The sequence below is a fragment of the Ambystoma mexicanum genome, chromosome 7q (genome assembly GCF_040938575.1).
Source record: "Ambystoma mexicanum isolate Mex_15411 chromosome 7q, UKY_AmexF1_1, whole genome shotgun sequence".
In the NCBI taxonomy this organism is placed as follows: Eukaryota; Metazoa; Chordata; class Amphibia; order Caudata; family Ambystomatidae; genus Ambystoma; species Ambystoma mexicanum.
Genome location: NC_090941.1, coordinates 301,671,319 through 301,687,415, shown reverse-complemented (window position 1 = coordinate 301,687,415; position 16,097 = coordinate 301,671,319). Strand labels below are relative to the sequence as shown.

The following is a 16,097-nucleotide window of genomic DNA, read 5'->3' as shown; positions in this document are numbered from 1 at the left end:
GGACCGCGTGCCCCCTTGCTTCCTTAAGTAAAACCTTGCTGTCGTGTTGTCGGTCAATAGTCTCACTATGGACCCTCTGATGTGCGGCAGGAAAGACTTCAAGGCCCAGCGCACTGCTCTCAGTTCCAGAACGTTGATGTGCAGGAGTGACTCCCTCCGGGACCAACGCCCTTGCGTTTGTAGAGTGCCCATGTGTGCTTCCCAGCCTGTCAGGGATGCGTCCGTCACTATGGTTAGCCGAAACTCCGGCTCCTGTAGGGGTACCCCTCTGGATAGATTCTGAAAGCTCTGCCACCACTGAAGAGCTAGTAGGAGCTCGTCGTCGTGGACGATCAGCTCGTCTATCCGGAGCCCTTGGGCCTGCGTCCACCGATCCGCCAGAAACTCTTGAACCGGCCTCATGAACAGGCGGCAGTTTCCCACTAGAGGAATGCAGGACGCCATAGCGCCCAGCATAGACACATTTTCTCACTGATAGTTTGGTATTGATTCTCAGCCGACCTGCCAATCGATTGAGTTTGGTGATTCTGTCGAGGGATGGCTTCACTAACCCTGACTCGAAGTTTACCGCAAACCCCAGCCGTTGTAAGAGTTGCATGGTGGTCTGCAAACTTGTGCGAGTTGACATAGGGGAGGACCCCCTCACCAAGTCGTCAAGATACGGGTACACATGATGACCTTGCCTTCTCAGCCAGGCCGCCACCGGGGCCAAACATTTTGTGAACATTCTGGGAGAGGATTTCAGCCCAAAAGAAAGTACTGTGAACTGGTAGTGAGTCCGTCCTACCACAAACCTTAGGAACTTTCTGTGTCGCCGATACATTGGTATGTGGAAGTACGCGTCCTGCAGGTCCAGAGACGCCAGAAAGTCCCCTTCCTGAACTGACCGGATCACTTCCTGGAGCGTGAGCATCTTGAATTTTAGGCTTTTTAACGTCTTGTTGAGATCGCGCAGGTCTAGAATGGGACGCCATTTTCCGTTTGGTTTTTTCACCACAAAGTATCGGGAATAAACCCATTGACCCTTCCGCGACGACGGAACCAATTCTATAGCACCTTTTTGTAGCATAAGTGCTACTTCCTGCTGCAACACGCTCAGATGGGGTTGAGCTACAAACGCCGGTGGAATGTGCAGAGGGTGGCTTTTGAATTGCAGGGAATGTCCGTATCTTACTGTGTCCAACACCCGCTGATCCGTTGTTATTTGCTCCCATTCGTCGATGCAGCACGATACTCTGCCTCCCAGAATGCTCCGATGCCCGTCATTGCTGGTCCTTTGTCTGCTTATCTCTCGTCGACGAGTAACCTGTTCTCTTCCTGGGAGTCTGGTAGTCCCGGTGTCGTTTTGCCGCTTGACAACCCTCTCTGTATCCCTGGGAGGGGTACGGCGGCCTACTGAAGGATCTGTCTCTTGATGCCGAGAATCTTGAGTTTCCCGATGCTCCCCTAAAGGGACGTAAAGACCTGAAACTACACTCTGGAGGGCACCCAAGGAACGCGCCGTGTCCGAGTCCTCCTTCAGGGCCTCGTCCACCTTCTCGCCGAACAGAAGGTCTCCCTCAAAGGGCATATCCAGCACATTGTATTGCACCTCTGGTCTAAAGTTGGTGCATTTTAGCCATGCTTGCCTTCGGAGAACCACACCGTTATTCACCTGTTTAAACCCCGAATCTGCGAGGTCCACCGCAATGTTTATGGCATGATTGGAGGCCTCTTCACCTTCCCTGACGAGTAACATCGCCGCCTTACGATGTTCTTCCGGAAGATGCTCCAGCATAGGTGCCAGTCGGTGCCACATCTCTCTGTCGTATCTGGCTACTATAGCCAGAGCGTTGGCCGCTTTCACTGTGGTTGCTCCTACCGACAGCACTTTTTTGCCAAAGGCATCCTGTCTTCTGGCCTCACTTTCCAGGGGGGAGGTGGGGTCGCGCACTTGTGCTGGGCCCTCGCCTTTCTCGCTGCCGCCGCTGACACCACCGAGTCAGGGGTTGGTTGGGTGGACAGACACTTGGGGGTAGCTTCTGGGGCCTTACATTTTTTCTCCAGGCGACCTTTTATTGCCGGTTCCGAGAAAGGGTGACGCATGGTCTGTAACCCCTCCGGCCACACATGATCCAAGATGGGTACCGAGAACACCAACATTCTTCTCTTTCCCATGTGGTCGAAAAGAAAGCAGTCCTTTTTCTCCTCTTCCTGGGCCAACCCGAATTCTGTTCACGCTTTGGCCATCATGGCGTGAAATGACCCAATGTCGTCTGGGGGAGACGGCTGAGCCGGGCTTCTCTGGGTTTCTAATTCCACCTCAGACTCCCTGGTTGTATCCATGGAGGGGGAAAGTGAGACATCCGATAAGGTTCTCTTGTCCGAGTCCGAATCTATCAGTTCTCCATCCTCTTGGCGTGCAGCTGAGAGGTCTTCACCCGCTGGCACTGCCGTGGGGGTTGACGGAGGTGGCCGACGAGACGGGCCCGGTTCGTCGATGGCCGACCTGCCCAGAGTTGCTTGAGGTAGCCTCTCGTCCAGTGTCTTCAGCAAAGTTTGTAACATGGATAAAACCTCCAGCGACAAGAGTGACTGCGGATTGAGAAGAGGGGTAGACCCCGGAATGCCGGCTCCCCCGGAGAGAGGCCTTGTAATTCCTTGTAACCCGAGGTCTGCAGGGCCAGCTACTCTCACATCCTCATCTCCCGAAGACACCGACAAGGCCGCCTCTTGCTGCAGTAGGGTCTCTGGCAAAACCAGGTCGAATATTTCTGGTCGCCAGGCCTCTTGCGGAATTTCCGTCGACGAGGCTAAAGCTGGCCCCGTCGTCGCTGTCACCGTCTGCGGCCCAAGAATAGTTGAGACTAATTGTATCAGTGGCAGAGAAGGTGTCGACGACTGCCCTGCTGTCGACGACGGTGGTGGTCGTGTAGGTCCCTGAGGCGTTCCCGCCTTTTCTGAACTTGACCTACGCTTCTCAGCTCGAGGTCGATCTATGGTGATCGCCCGAGGAGGATTTCGACTTTTCCTTTGTCTTTCTTCGTCGAAGATGAGGATGACGAGGCTTTCTTCGACGAGGACTCCTTAGAATGGCTTCTCGATGATTCCTTCTCCGCCGGTCGCGATTTCTTCATCGGGGTTCCGACGATGTCGAGCGGCGCGGGGCCCCTGAAGATTTTGACGCTGAGGCCACGCTGCGCGTGGCGCATACCTCCGAAGGCGGGTATGCCCCCACTCCATCGTTTAACCTTGCCACTAATCGTCGACTTCGATCTTTAAGAGTCTTCTGGGAGAAGCCCTTACATATGACGCACTTGTCTGCCGAATGATGAGGGTGTAGACAATATATGCAATCCATATGCCCGTCCCCCTCATACACCTTCTTCAACCCGCACGTAGCGCACGGGCGGAACAGCACTTTTCCCGACATCAGGACAAAACTCCAACAGCACAACCTAGACAAAATAGGAGACTACACGAGGTGCTCCCACTACTTTGGAGACGGTTGAAATCTGAAGGGAGACGCGGGGCGGGGCATTTATACCGCTACGTCCTAGTGAGGCATGCATGGGCAGCCCCAAAAACGACGTAGATAGGACACAAAAGTGTCGGACGTTTTCCTATGGGAAACAGCTTTATAAGTGTACCGAGGGTTCCCAGTCTGTCGACGGGGAATATTCTAAGCATGTGAATCCATGAAAGATCCAATGCTGGAGAAATAAGTAAGACTTGCCTTTGTGTGCAACCAAGAGATAAAGGTTGGAGAATGTAGAGATTTCAAGCAATAACAAACCACACAAAAATGGTTTTACAAAGTTTACTTAAGGTTCACAATATAAGGTTTTGGTTTAACTCCTACTGGTACTGGGGAAATATTTTAGAAAGAATATGCCAACCCCTAAACTAGTGTCAAGATGGAATAACTTGAAAAAGCAGTTTTACAAGTACTCCTTGCACCTCGGGGTGATGAGTTTGCTTGAAATAAATAGCACTAACTTATTTTCATAAATCCCTGACTCTCCTGCACCCTACTCTTTTAAAAATACTGTTTTGTCTATTCAAAGCAACATAATCAAAGCATCTAGCCTCCAAAGAATACTCTCAAACACTACTCCCGTCCATTAACACTCAGCCCCCCCTACCCCTCAAAACATGCAACATGGGTTTAACTTCATAACTCTTTGTTAAAATGGATTTGCAAAATCAGCCCGGGAGGGTGTGGGGGGAATTTTGGGAGGACGCCCTATTATGGTGAATAGGGAAGACACAGAAGTTAGCCAATCAACGTACAGTAGCAGAGCGACAAGGCTTAGTGTGATGAATTCAGTGAGATCACCACAGAGGCCCCTGTATGGGCCTCCTCTCAGATGCCAGGGAAAGGCAGCCGCTATCTGATCCTGACCCTGGGGATAGTATTATGCGGGAGGATCACCTGGAGGGGACCCGTGCCAGGGGGAATTGGAGAACTCTTTAGCATATGATTTCCCCAATGTTCCTACAGCCTTGATGGCTCACTGTAAACAAACTAATGTTTCTGCTATAAAAACCTTTATGGACGCCAGAACCCATCATGCCTGGGGTACTGAGACGAGGAGGAGGAACTCAGTGTATGAAGATTAAAAGTACTGTAATCCATAATGTTTTAACAAGAAGAACCTGAGTGGGACATTTAAAGGCAGGTCTGAGTTTCAGGTGGGGAGAGGAAAAGTTGATGCAGTAGTAAAATTGGTAGCACACAAACTTAACCCTGCCAGCACCCTCCTGGTTTGAACCTCTCCTCATGGCATGCCGATCATCTCTAAACCGTCCGAACTTTTATAGGACTACTGCGGCAGAAACGTGTGCGAGTACCCCTACCCGCCAATACTAAGGTAACGCTTGAATGTATGTTTATCTCACAGGCTTATGCTCACTACCCGCCGAGATCAGTTTCCTTCCCCATCACTGTATGTGTACCCAACTGCCCGCATTCGTACTTGTCCTGCATTTTATGGAACCTCCATGGCGGACTAGCTTGTTTAACCGTTCTTAGCACTGTATTATCATTGTAGGGCCAGTGTATTTAGCCCAAGTGATCCTATGCCCGACTAGTCCATTCTTAGACCTCTCAGCCCTAGTAAAGGTATGTCAGAATAGCCTACCCATGCCTCTATTCCCAAGGAACATATTTCGCCCACTCTGATTGCACTAAACTAAATGATTCCACCTGAATTAGCACAACGTGTATGTATGCAGGCTCAGACTACACTGTACTAGCATTAGCCCTGCACTAACTCTGGACTAGCCTACTCTGTTTTCAATTGACTGATTGTATTTATGTTAGACTAGCCCACTTCTTGAACTGTTTTGGACCTAGTGATTCTATGCTGGAGTAGCACACTATTACCATGACGTCAATGTATGTTGGTTATGACTACCACGCACCAACATTTGTTTTTGCATTTACCCCGGACTAGCCCATTTTGTCTACAATTGACTAAGTGAATTTTGATTGCCTAGCCCACCTCCTGACCATTTTAGACCAAGTGAATTCTTGCTGTACTAGCCCTCCTTTGAATTATCATAAGTGAATGCTTGTCAGACCTGCCTATCCTTGACCAGATTTAGCCTCGTAATAGCCCCCTTATAATTCCTGTTCATCTCAGTTGAGCCCATTCCCATAGTGCTGTCTTTGCGCACCTGGATCCACTCAGTGCATTATGCATATCCCATTTACCCTACCTCTTCTATTACCTGCTCTCAAACTAATTGCTCACATCGGTGGAAACCAAGAGCCCATGTGAATTCATGGTTTACCCCTGAACTGAAAGTGCTCTGTACTGAAAAAAGGAAACTAGAAACTCTGGAAACTCTCGCCCTCCCCTGAGAACAAAACCAACTTAGTCTCCATCTCCACTAAATACAAAAACAAGATCATCTGCACCAAACGTGAGACCTACAACAACAGAATAAATCAAGCAGGCTCCAGAACCAAAGAACTCTTCACTATCCACTATCCACCCACAGACATATGCCTAAAAGACAAACTTTGGTGCACAAACATACAATGTGTGCTTACCCATGAAATTACCAATCTACAGACCAAAACAGCGGACATAGGTAGACTACTTACTAACAAAGCAGCTACTAAATCCCCCTTGTAAGTACAGAACCACCCATCTCCTTCCCCAGAGCCTCACTGCTTCAAATTCTCAAATGTATCTGTACAGGATGTAAAAAGAATCATTGCCTCTATGAAACCATCTAATTGCCAGGGCGACAGTTGTCCAGCACAGATTATCAAGGATGCAGCCAGAGACCTGGCCCCATTCATTACCAAACTCATGAACTTCTCCTTCTCTAGTGGGGTAGTACCTAGCAACCTGAAGGAATCTTGGATACTCCCATTACTCAAAAAACAAACTCTAGACCCCACCATTCCCACGAACTACAGACCGATCACCACAGTCCCATTTCTGCTAAAGATTCTGGATAGGGTTGCAGATCTGCAAATCCAGGACTACCTTGAAGCCAACAAACTTCTGGGTTCTCGGCAATCTGGCTTTAGACCGCAACATGGGACAGAAACCGCACTTGTTGACCCAAAAAGCCAGATTGACGGCCTGAAAGGTAAAGGCTGATTTGCCATCTTGCTCCTCCTAGACTTGTCAGCAGCGTTTGACTTGGTTGACCACAAGGTACTTTACGATCACCTGGAAACAGCAACCTTCTTTTCCAAATTAGCCATCACATGGATACAATCGTTCCTAAACAAAAGGACCATGCAAGTCTTTTCACCCACCGCAGCAGCTGACCCCATACCTATCACCTGTGGTGTGCCCCAAGGGTCCTGCGTCTCGCCCACTTTGTACAACATCTGTACAAAGCCGTTGTTTGATAAACTGGATTGTCTGGGTGTCACCTACACTAACTACGCAGATGGCGCTCAGATACTCCTACCCCTTACAGGCACTTATGACACAGATGTACTTTGGGTAAACGAAATCTATACCATCATTCAGGCATGGATGGCCACCAATGGCCTATGCCTGAATGATGATAAAACGGAACTATTGCTTGTAGGCTCCACAGCCAACCTAAACAAACTTGGCCCAAACTAGAACATATTTAATATAGATGGGAACAACATTCCAATCACCAAAGCAGTAAAAACGTCTGGCTTCTATTTTGACGCCACTTCTAACCTCAGCAAACAAGTAAATATGACCGCCTCAGCCACTGTCTAAACAGGCAAACTGTTAAGAGCTTGCAGACCTATGCTATCTTCTGAAAGTTGCCTCACTCTAGCCAAAGCTCTTAGAGGTTCCAAATTGGACTATTGTAACGGGCTATATTTAGGCGCCAACAAAACAGTAATTAACAAACTTCAGACTTTGCAGAACAATGCTCTCAGAGCTGCCCTAAATATACCCAGAAATGAACACATCTCGGCAACCAGAATTCAACACAAACGGCTCTCCATAAATGAAAAGATTAAACTCAAATCATTATGTCTCGCCTTCAAAGCGCTGAACCACAGAGCCCCTCCCCACCCCCCTATCTCACCAAAGAAATTCACCTGGAGATCCTCTATACGTATCACTAGATCCACAGACACTTCCTGCCTGACGGTCCCTAGGGCAGATCTAGTTTTCTGGTTCTGGCCTCCCAACTATGGAACTCCCTCCCATCTGACATCAGGACCATACAAGTATTCGACAACTTCAGGAGAAGCGTTATATCTTAGATACTTAGCAAGAACTAAATAACTACTGCGTATTACATGTATGTAGACAAATATCTATATTTGACTAGTATTAATGTATGTAATTTACCCTTTGCCAACGTGTTATACCCATCTGAATGTATGTACTCTACCCTCTGACAACTGATTGCCATATTCATGTAACTGTACTCTAAAGCGCCCAGATACCTCTGGGTCAGGTGCGCTATATAAATAAAAATAAACAAAAACTATTTTTGTTATTTAGCAATTCTTACCAATTCCAAATCAACCCTAGAAACAAAGTGAAAATAACTCATTGCCTTTTAATTACCATTTTTCTAATACAGCCAGAGTGTGTTCCCTGAAAACTCTGATATTAAAAATGTAAAAATTGCCAACTATTTATCATGGGTTAGAAGTCTTGTGCTTTAAGGCTATTAAATTATTAAGATCTTGGAAAGTTGCATCTGTAAAAGATTTTTGGGTATGAGACGGGCCACCTCGACCAGGGACCTACGATTAGAACGAGGTGTTACTATGATCAGTGCACAAATCCTGGCCACAAGAGACAGGTTATTTCATTCGATGGTCAGCTGAAAATGATACTCAAATGGTAACTATGAGTTTGTAATCTGTGATGTGCCATCGCCATCATTTTGAGAATCTTCTTATGGCTGGTTAAAGATGAAAATGTAAATATTCACAATTTAATTTGATCACATTGATCTTCCTCAATGCCATCTATGAACCAGGTTATAGAAGAGCGAAATGTTTGCGGATTAGTGTGGGGAAAAAAAACACAGCTAATCTTATCCACTATTCATTCCCTGGTGGGATTTGATGATAAAGGCAGTGCACAAAGGCATATCTATCATGTCCCTGTTACCATTCAAGTTAGCAGGAGTGACTCCAGCATGTTAGGTGGAGAGGTCCTAAAATATGTGTTTTAATTTTTACTGTTAAAAGGCAGTTAGGTTTGTCATACACGTCCTCGTAACCTTCCCAACTGATTTTAGGTGACCTGAGCACGGTTCCGGTTTCCCATATTAAGTTTTCCTTAAGTTTCAGAAGCAAAAAAATTGGAGAGATTTCTCTAGTCGAAACCGGATTAAGCTCCAGGCTACATTTCTGAAGCAGGAGGTGCGCATGAGAAGGATGGAAAAAGATTGGCTCCGAAACTGAAGGAGGAATAACCACGGGCATCAGTAGGGGAGGGTCAAGCAATTGCCATTCAAAGAAGTAGAGGCCAGATTGGAGAATAACCAATTAGTTACCTCTCTGTAATGTTCTTTCTGATGGATTAGTCCTACCCCTCGCCCGCCACAGATTCCTCATCTTTAAAATTCTATCTCTGGCGCCATCTCTCTTCATAAACCTTTTCACCGCCGGGGGCTCTGTGCAGCTCCACATCTTCTCCAACCGGCACTGCTGCATGGTCCACTAAGGAAATATCGGGGCAAGTACATATGGAGCCACTGTGCCCCATGATCTCGGATCCGCCCTTTTTTGCCAGCACTTAACAGCTGAGAGACCGCAGAGCAGATGAGGTGTACAAGCTATCCACCAACAAAGGCAGATTGAGAGGAAGGACTAAACTATTAGAAAGAAAACTACCAAAGGTAAGTAATTTGTTGTTCTAGTAGATTTCTTATCTACGATTTACTCCCATAGCAGTACCAAAATTCAGATGAGGAAGGATAGCAAGAAAATCAAGTGTCTTGCCCGAACATGGAATCTAGGCATTCATAAACAGCCGGCAATCCCCCACCGTTCTGCAGGGCCTAGGTGGAAGCCAGGTTCCTAGTGATGTAAGCACTGAGACCATCAAGCACATCTTTCCCAGCCAGAGCAAAGCATTCAGAGGTGCAGAGGATGAGTCATCGGGACAGGGTCTCTTCATTCACAGTCTTGACCGCATGAGCACTACCATCCAGGACTAAGAGCTGGTCATCGTTTCTGATGTCCTTTCGGCTGAGTAACATTGGGGGGGCATGCAAGAGGTCCAGTTAAAGGAACTGCCTCCCCATCCTTAAAGGGGTGATGTGGAGGGGGAAAAAAAAATACAGAAAACTGATCTTCTGAGAGAGATGAAAATATGACAACATTAGGCAGGAAGGACTGTCTCGCACATTTTTACCTTGGAGAAGACCAAGTAGGGAGGTTTAACAGACAACTCCTGGAGCTCAATAACCAGTCTGGCAGAGTGACTGCTACAAGAAAAATCACCTTAAGGATGAGAGGTCACACTGAACTTGAAATCAGGGACTAAATCAAAAGCTCTCATAAGTAAAGTCAAAACTAAATTCAAATTCCACGCCGGAACAGGCTTGGGGGAAAAGGATTGTGATGAAAACACCTTCTTCAGGGCCCCTTTAAAGCCAAATGTGGAGGGCAGGTACCCATTCACAGTGCCAATCTACAGGCCCGGCCTATCCATACAAGGAAAGTAGAATTACCAGAACAGAGGAGGTAAGACAGATGAAAGTCCTTCTGCACACACCACACCGAACACTTCCAGCACCTGAATGCATGGATGGACTTGTAGGCCGGCATCCAAACAGAAAGGAGTACATCCAGAGCTTTGTCAGATAAAACCCACTCCTTTTACACCAGCCTCTGCGCCGCCAACCAGGTTTAGCCTGGTGAGACTCGGATTGAGGACACACCCCGCCCCCCCCCCCCCCAACCCCAGAGGGAAAACAAACCCACCATCGCCAGAAGGCACATGGGGGGCAGATGGGCATGTCCATAAGCTGCAGACAACAGGTCCTCTGGGCCCAGTCCATAGTGATTAGAATCAACGTGGACCCAAACTGCCAGTCTCCTCAGAACTAGTAGAATGTTAGGGATCGACAGGAGCACAGATGAGATTGAAGTTCCACTCAAACATCAATGTATCCCCCCAAATCCCTGCCTAGGAAACTCTCAAAAAGAACTACTCGCACTTCTTGCTCCCCAAAAGGCAAAGATCGCCTCCAAAACTTCCTGGAAGAGCTTCCACTCCACTACAATGTTCTCTGTCCCAGCAAGATGGCCAACGTCAGAGACAAGTAATGCCCCAGAGCCCGAGAACCACATTCTTATGGCTTTTTGCACAGAGGCAAAGACCCACACCTCCCAGTTTGTTGAAGCAGTGCATGACCATCGGTGTTATCTGCCAAGACCAGCAGTCTCATCTTGTACTGACGTGAGGAATGCAATCAGGGACAGCCTGATTGCCCACAGCTCTGATTGTGGTGCCCGTTGCTCACAGTAGGATCCAGTAGGTGAGCACACTATACCCCTAGAGACACATCCATTACTACTGTCAGTTGGGGCCAAGGCTGCCGCAACAACACCCCCTCAGCAAATTGTTTCGCAGGGTTCACCAGACAAGCTCTCAAGATACCCTGTAAAAGTTCCAACAATGTTGTCCTGGAACAGAAATCACTGACAACTAAGTAGCCATTGAAGCAACACATGAACAAATGGGTATCCGGCACCACCAAGATAGAGGAGGCCATGAGACCCAGAAGACACAAAAGGCAGACGCTGGGCCAGCTTCTTGGCATGACATGCACCACCATTTGAAGGATGTTCGCAACCAGATTCTCAGCAGGGAAGGCCTTGGCCAGGCGGGTGCCCAAGACCGTTCTGATGAAGCAGGATGACAGACGGAGAAACATGAGACTTCGTGAAATTCAGGGAGTAGCCCAAGCTGTGCTGTACAGATTTTCCGACACCATGTCTACGCCACAGCTTTGAATTGGCTAATGGCCACAGCCACCGTCAAAGGTTTGGTGAAGAACCTAGGTGCAGAGGAAAGATTGAATGGTGGACTTGAAACTGACAGTGGGGATTACCAACAACATACCTCAGGTACTCACTGTGTTTGGGTTGGAGTAACATGAAAGTAGCTGTCCTTGAGATCCAAGGAAGCCAAACCATCTTGTGTAATTGTAAATTTATAGAATGCTTATACACAGGTGAAGTACTTCAAAGCGGGGAGGGAACAGGGGAATACAGAGTCATTCTTAGGCATTGAAGCTTCCGAATGATCTTGCAAAAATGACTAGCAACTTGGCCTGACAGCCTTACTACAAGTGCAAAGGGAAGAAGCAAGGGGGAGGAGAGGGAGAAACAGACACACTTTAGCTGCCGTACCCGGCCAACAACGATTTCAAAATAGTGCAAGTGCGCGATAGATGGTAAGGAGATCAGGGCGGGAGGAGAAGGAGGGGGACATACAGATACAAAAAATTACCGTACTAAGCCTGGCGGACCAGGCCAAGTACATTCTAGGAAACAAAACGGCCAGACAGAGTGAGGTTGGGGGGGGGGGGGGGGGGGAGAGGGAACACGTGTGCCATTTCCAAGGCCCTGGGTTAAGTGCCGAGCGGTTACTATTCTCAAGAAAGGAGTAAGAGAAGTGCTGAAGTGGGGAGTGGAGTGCAGAGGCCCTGGGGCAAGTGCGACTGGTGGGGGGGCTTGAGACCAGTGTGGCTCTGGTGGTGCAGCAGGCGACCAGTCAGCAAACCGAGCTGAGTTAGGGAGAGAGGTAGGAGGGCAGGAGGAAAGAATAGAGAGGGTGTTAACAAGGGAGAGGGAGAGAGAAGGAGGAAGAGAAGAGGAAGGTCTTGAGGAGTTTTTGGAATTTATGGTGATCAGGCTTAAGACGGAGAGAGGCAGGGAGGCAGTTCCAGAGGGAAGCACCTGCCGAGGAAAGAGATCTACAGCCAAATTCTGTTTCGAGAATCGGCTCACCCAAAGAGAGTTGGAGAACGAGCGGAGGGCTCTAGAAGGAGATATTTAGGGAGAGAGAGTTGTAGATAGTGTGAGCCCTGGCCCCAGAAAGCCTTGCAGACAATGCTCGACAGACTGGTTGATCTGGGACAAGGTAATCCTCTTCTACTGAGAATGAATATGGGTCAAATAGCCTGCTTTATGGGATTTCTTACACTTACACGTTGTAGGATTGCATTGAAAGATGTAGACTTATTGAGACATATGCTTTTACATTTTGTATTGTTCATTTCTTATTTTCCTTTCTTGTTTTACTGTTTTTGTTTATCTTGGGATATGAAATGGATGACGCCTAATGTATCCTTTACTTTGGAATCCAAATTTGGACATTATATTTTGAAATGGCAATGTGTTTGGCACCATAACTGATGCAAACTTGATTTGTTGTGCTGACCTTTCTGATGTTTAAATGTCAATTGTTACACGCTGTTATTCATTATCATCATACCAATCATGCACTATGTGTTACAATACCTCAGCCTTTGAAGAAGAGCAGTGCTCGAAACATGTGTCGGCCGGTTTGAAGCCAATTCACCTTCTGCAAACAAGCATTAAAACAACACTTTACGGACAGAGTTGCAGTGTGATTGTATCTTTGCAATATAATTATATTTGTATCCGTGTTGTGCGATAACACTACCTCTTAGATTCATTTTCCAGTGTGTTCAGTAGGCCTATAATAAATGTTTGTATACATGACTGTCCAAATTGAATTGTGTGCCATACTGTGTAGGCGCACCGAGGGCCCCTGACCCCACTGGCACTCTCCGGAGAATAGCCTTGTCTGCTCTCCATTGCTACCTTGATTGGGTTTTGGCTAACCACTCAGAGTTAATTGTTCACTATAATTAGGGTGGCCTCCTAAAATCTGTCCACCAGGCCAGATTCTAGAAATCTATCTTACTCAGCTGTCCCATAGATCACACCCCGCAGACCATAGGTGTATTCTGCCAATGCGCAAGTGACATTGACAGTCTTCATCGCAAGGATCCCAGATGCGTTGCAGTCCATGGCATCCAGCTTCTTGTTCTCTGTCGAGTGCCAGGGATGCAAGGACGTGGTCTTCAGCTCTGAAGTAGCAGGCTGAACCACCCAGCACTCTGCTAAAGGGTGGGTGGAGAGGAAACCAGATCAGAGGCCGGACAATGCTTCTTAGGAAGGTCACCTTGCACAGCAGAGACCAACACTGGCTTTTCCCAAGCTGTCAAAATGTGTGGGCCCCCCTGGGTAAAAGTGCTCACAGTTTCCCACGGGGAACCCTCATGGAAGATATCTGCCAGATCGAATTGGACTTGAGGCTTAGTAGGAGCAGAAAGCCCTAAAGTCTCCACAACCTTGGCAACGATCCTCTGAAACAGTGCAGCTTGGCAGTATCCAGCTAAGAAGCATCCAAACCACTCACCTCATGGAGGCCTTGAGCCAAGTCCATAAGATCCTCTCCCTTTCCTACAGAATACCTTGGGGAAATCCACAGCATCGAACTAAAGTCGATCCCAACCAGTAGGGAGGACCTCCCTTTATCAAACATTTGGGTATATCTTTAGAGGAATTATGCCTAGAAAAACAAGTGTATTTCAATGAGTCCTTGGTGCAATCGGCAGTGCTGAAAGGGAAGGAGTGGACATTGATGCTTCGATGGCCAAAAACATAGCCAAACTAAGCCAGGATGGCTCAGTGACCAATCAGCAGAGCCGTAACAGAGGCGGCAAGTGTGCAGTGGCAGTCTGGGAGATATATCTGCCGGCATCAAAGCGCAGTGGGCCCTGTAGGTTGCTGCCAACTCCTTAGCAAAGATGTCAAGCATCTGTATGAGGTACGACGCCCTTTCATCGTGGGATGTTTGTTCGCAGGGTTTTTTACTGCAAATTTTTTTCTGAAAAAGCGATCGTATTTTTTTAGGGGGGGTTAGTAAATTATATATTAGGGGGTGTGGGTGTTTGGGAATAAATACAAATTAAAGAAAATAATTTTTAAAAATTGATGGATTTTTTCGTAAAAAAAAACATGCAAAAACAAAATGCCCCCACTCTGCTTTAGTCAAAGCCTTAGTGGGCAAATGTACCTGTTGTGTAGGTGTTGATTTCTCAGAGGTATCCTTGAAGCTCCAGTGATGACTGATTCATGGAGGACAAAGAAGGGCGATTGCTGTGTCACTTAGAAACCTCAAACTCTTCATATGCTGTTTCTTCTCCTCTTCCTGGCCAAAGAGCGTTCTGGTTCTTCAACGGTTGCCTCCCTTGGCTCCACACCTTGGCACTGCCAAGGCCTACACTTTCGACCCATATGGAAATAATCTGGAACGTTTTGTGGCACAATCAGGGAGGGCCTTGATGTGAATGGACTGACAGGAACCACAATCATCTGTGTTGTGACCCTCCACAAGTCAGTATAAACACACAGCTTGTGGGATACGACATGGAAATGTGCTCAAAGCACATGATCTGGAGGGGTTGGATGGAGCGGTTGGGCATGAACGCAGTGGTATCTAGAAAAATCTAGTGGCGTTTTCCAAAAGCTTACTGAGTGCACTGAAAAAAGGAACCAAGGTCATCGGGTGAGGCCTCTCCATATATGCACTGAGCCCAATGTCAAGTCCAGTGTATCAACGCTTTGCCCCTTGGTGGCAAAAAGTCCGAAAACAGCTGGCAATGGAAATAAAATGTCAATGAGGATAAATCTGTGCTCTAGAAGGAAGGAATCCATTAGACATCAAACTTAAAACACTTTGACTTGTATTGTTAAAATGAATGTACACGTATAATCCAACTTTATTACATTCAATCATATCAACACATCTGAAAAGGAAAACTAGCTCTTTATCAGACAAAGTACTGCATCACAGCTCAAATGATGGATAACAAAATTTCACCTAGCAGCACAGTCGTAAGCCAAGACATCAGTTTCAGCCAGAAGGTCACCATCAGTCTCATGATCACCTCCATCTGGACCCAACTCAAATAACTGAAAATGGAAATAGCCAGAAATATATTATTGTCTTTAAAATTAGCATCATAGCAAATCTCCCAGGTATTCAGAAGCAATAGATCAACTAAAAAAATCTAGGAATTTTCCATTAAACAAAAATAAGTTAGATGCCAAATGGAAAAACGGTTTAGAAGATAATGCATGTATTAATGCACAAATATGATTCATTGTGAAATAGGTTAGTTAGTAAACAAACAATATTACACAAATCAGACACCCAATAGGCCTGCATCAATTAAACAGAATCATTAATGTTGGGTAGAAAAACGGATTGCGTCCACGGTTTGCATACCAGGAACCTTCAACTGATTTCTACTGCCATCATGCAGTGCGAAGTATGTAGGTCATTATACTTTACATTGTTAGAAAATTGTAATTTCTACAACTTTTTATGTTTTATCTGCAGTTGAACACTAGTTGGGAGAACATAAAAAACCTACAGCAATAGTTAGCCGGTCCTGTGAGTGAGAAGCAGAGATTTAATGGATGTGGCAGATTGTCAGGCTTTGCAATCTGCCCCAATGTGACATGCAGGGTCTTTTATCTCCAAAAGTAAGTATTCCTAGAAACCAACACCCTCTCCCCAATTCATGTCTGTGCACAGCAGAACCACACAGAATTTGGACACTGCTTAAAAAAGGTG

At 46.8% G+C, this 16,097-nt stretch overlaps 1 protein-coding gene across 12 annotated transcripts in view; it reads right to left on the bottom strand.

Annotated features, from left to right (window-relative positions):
* The window catches only part of MYCBP2 (MYC binding protein 2), a 3,160,061-nt gene that overhangs the window by 2,235,395 nt on the left and 908,569 nt on the right, over nt 1–16,097 (bottom strand). For all 12 annotated transcript variants that reach the window (XM_069639721.1, XM_069639717.1, XM_069639718.1 and 9 more), the window contains one exon: nt 15,339–15,430. In XM_069639721.1, the coding sequence (XP_069495822.1) occupies nt 15,339–15,430 (92 nt within the window). The remainder of the gene's footprint in view (nt 1–15,338; nt 15,431–16,097) is intronic.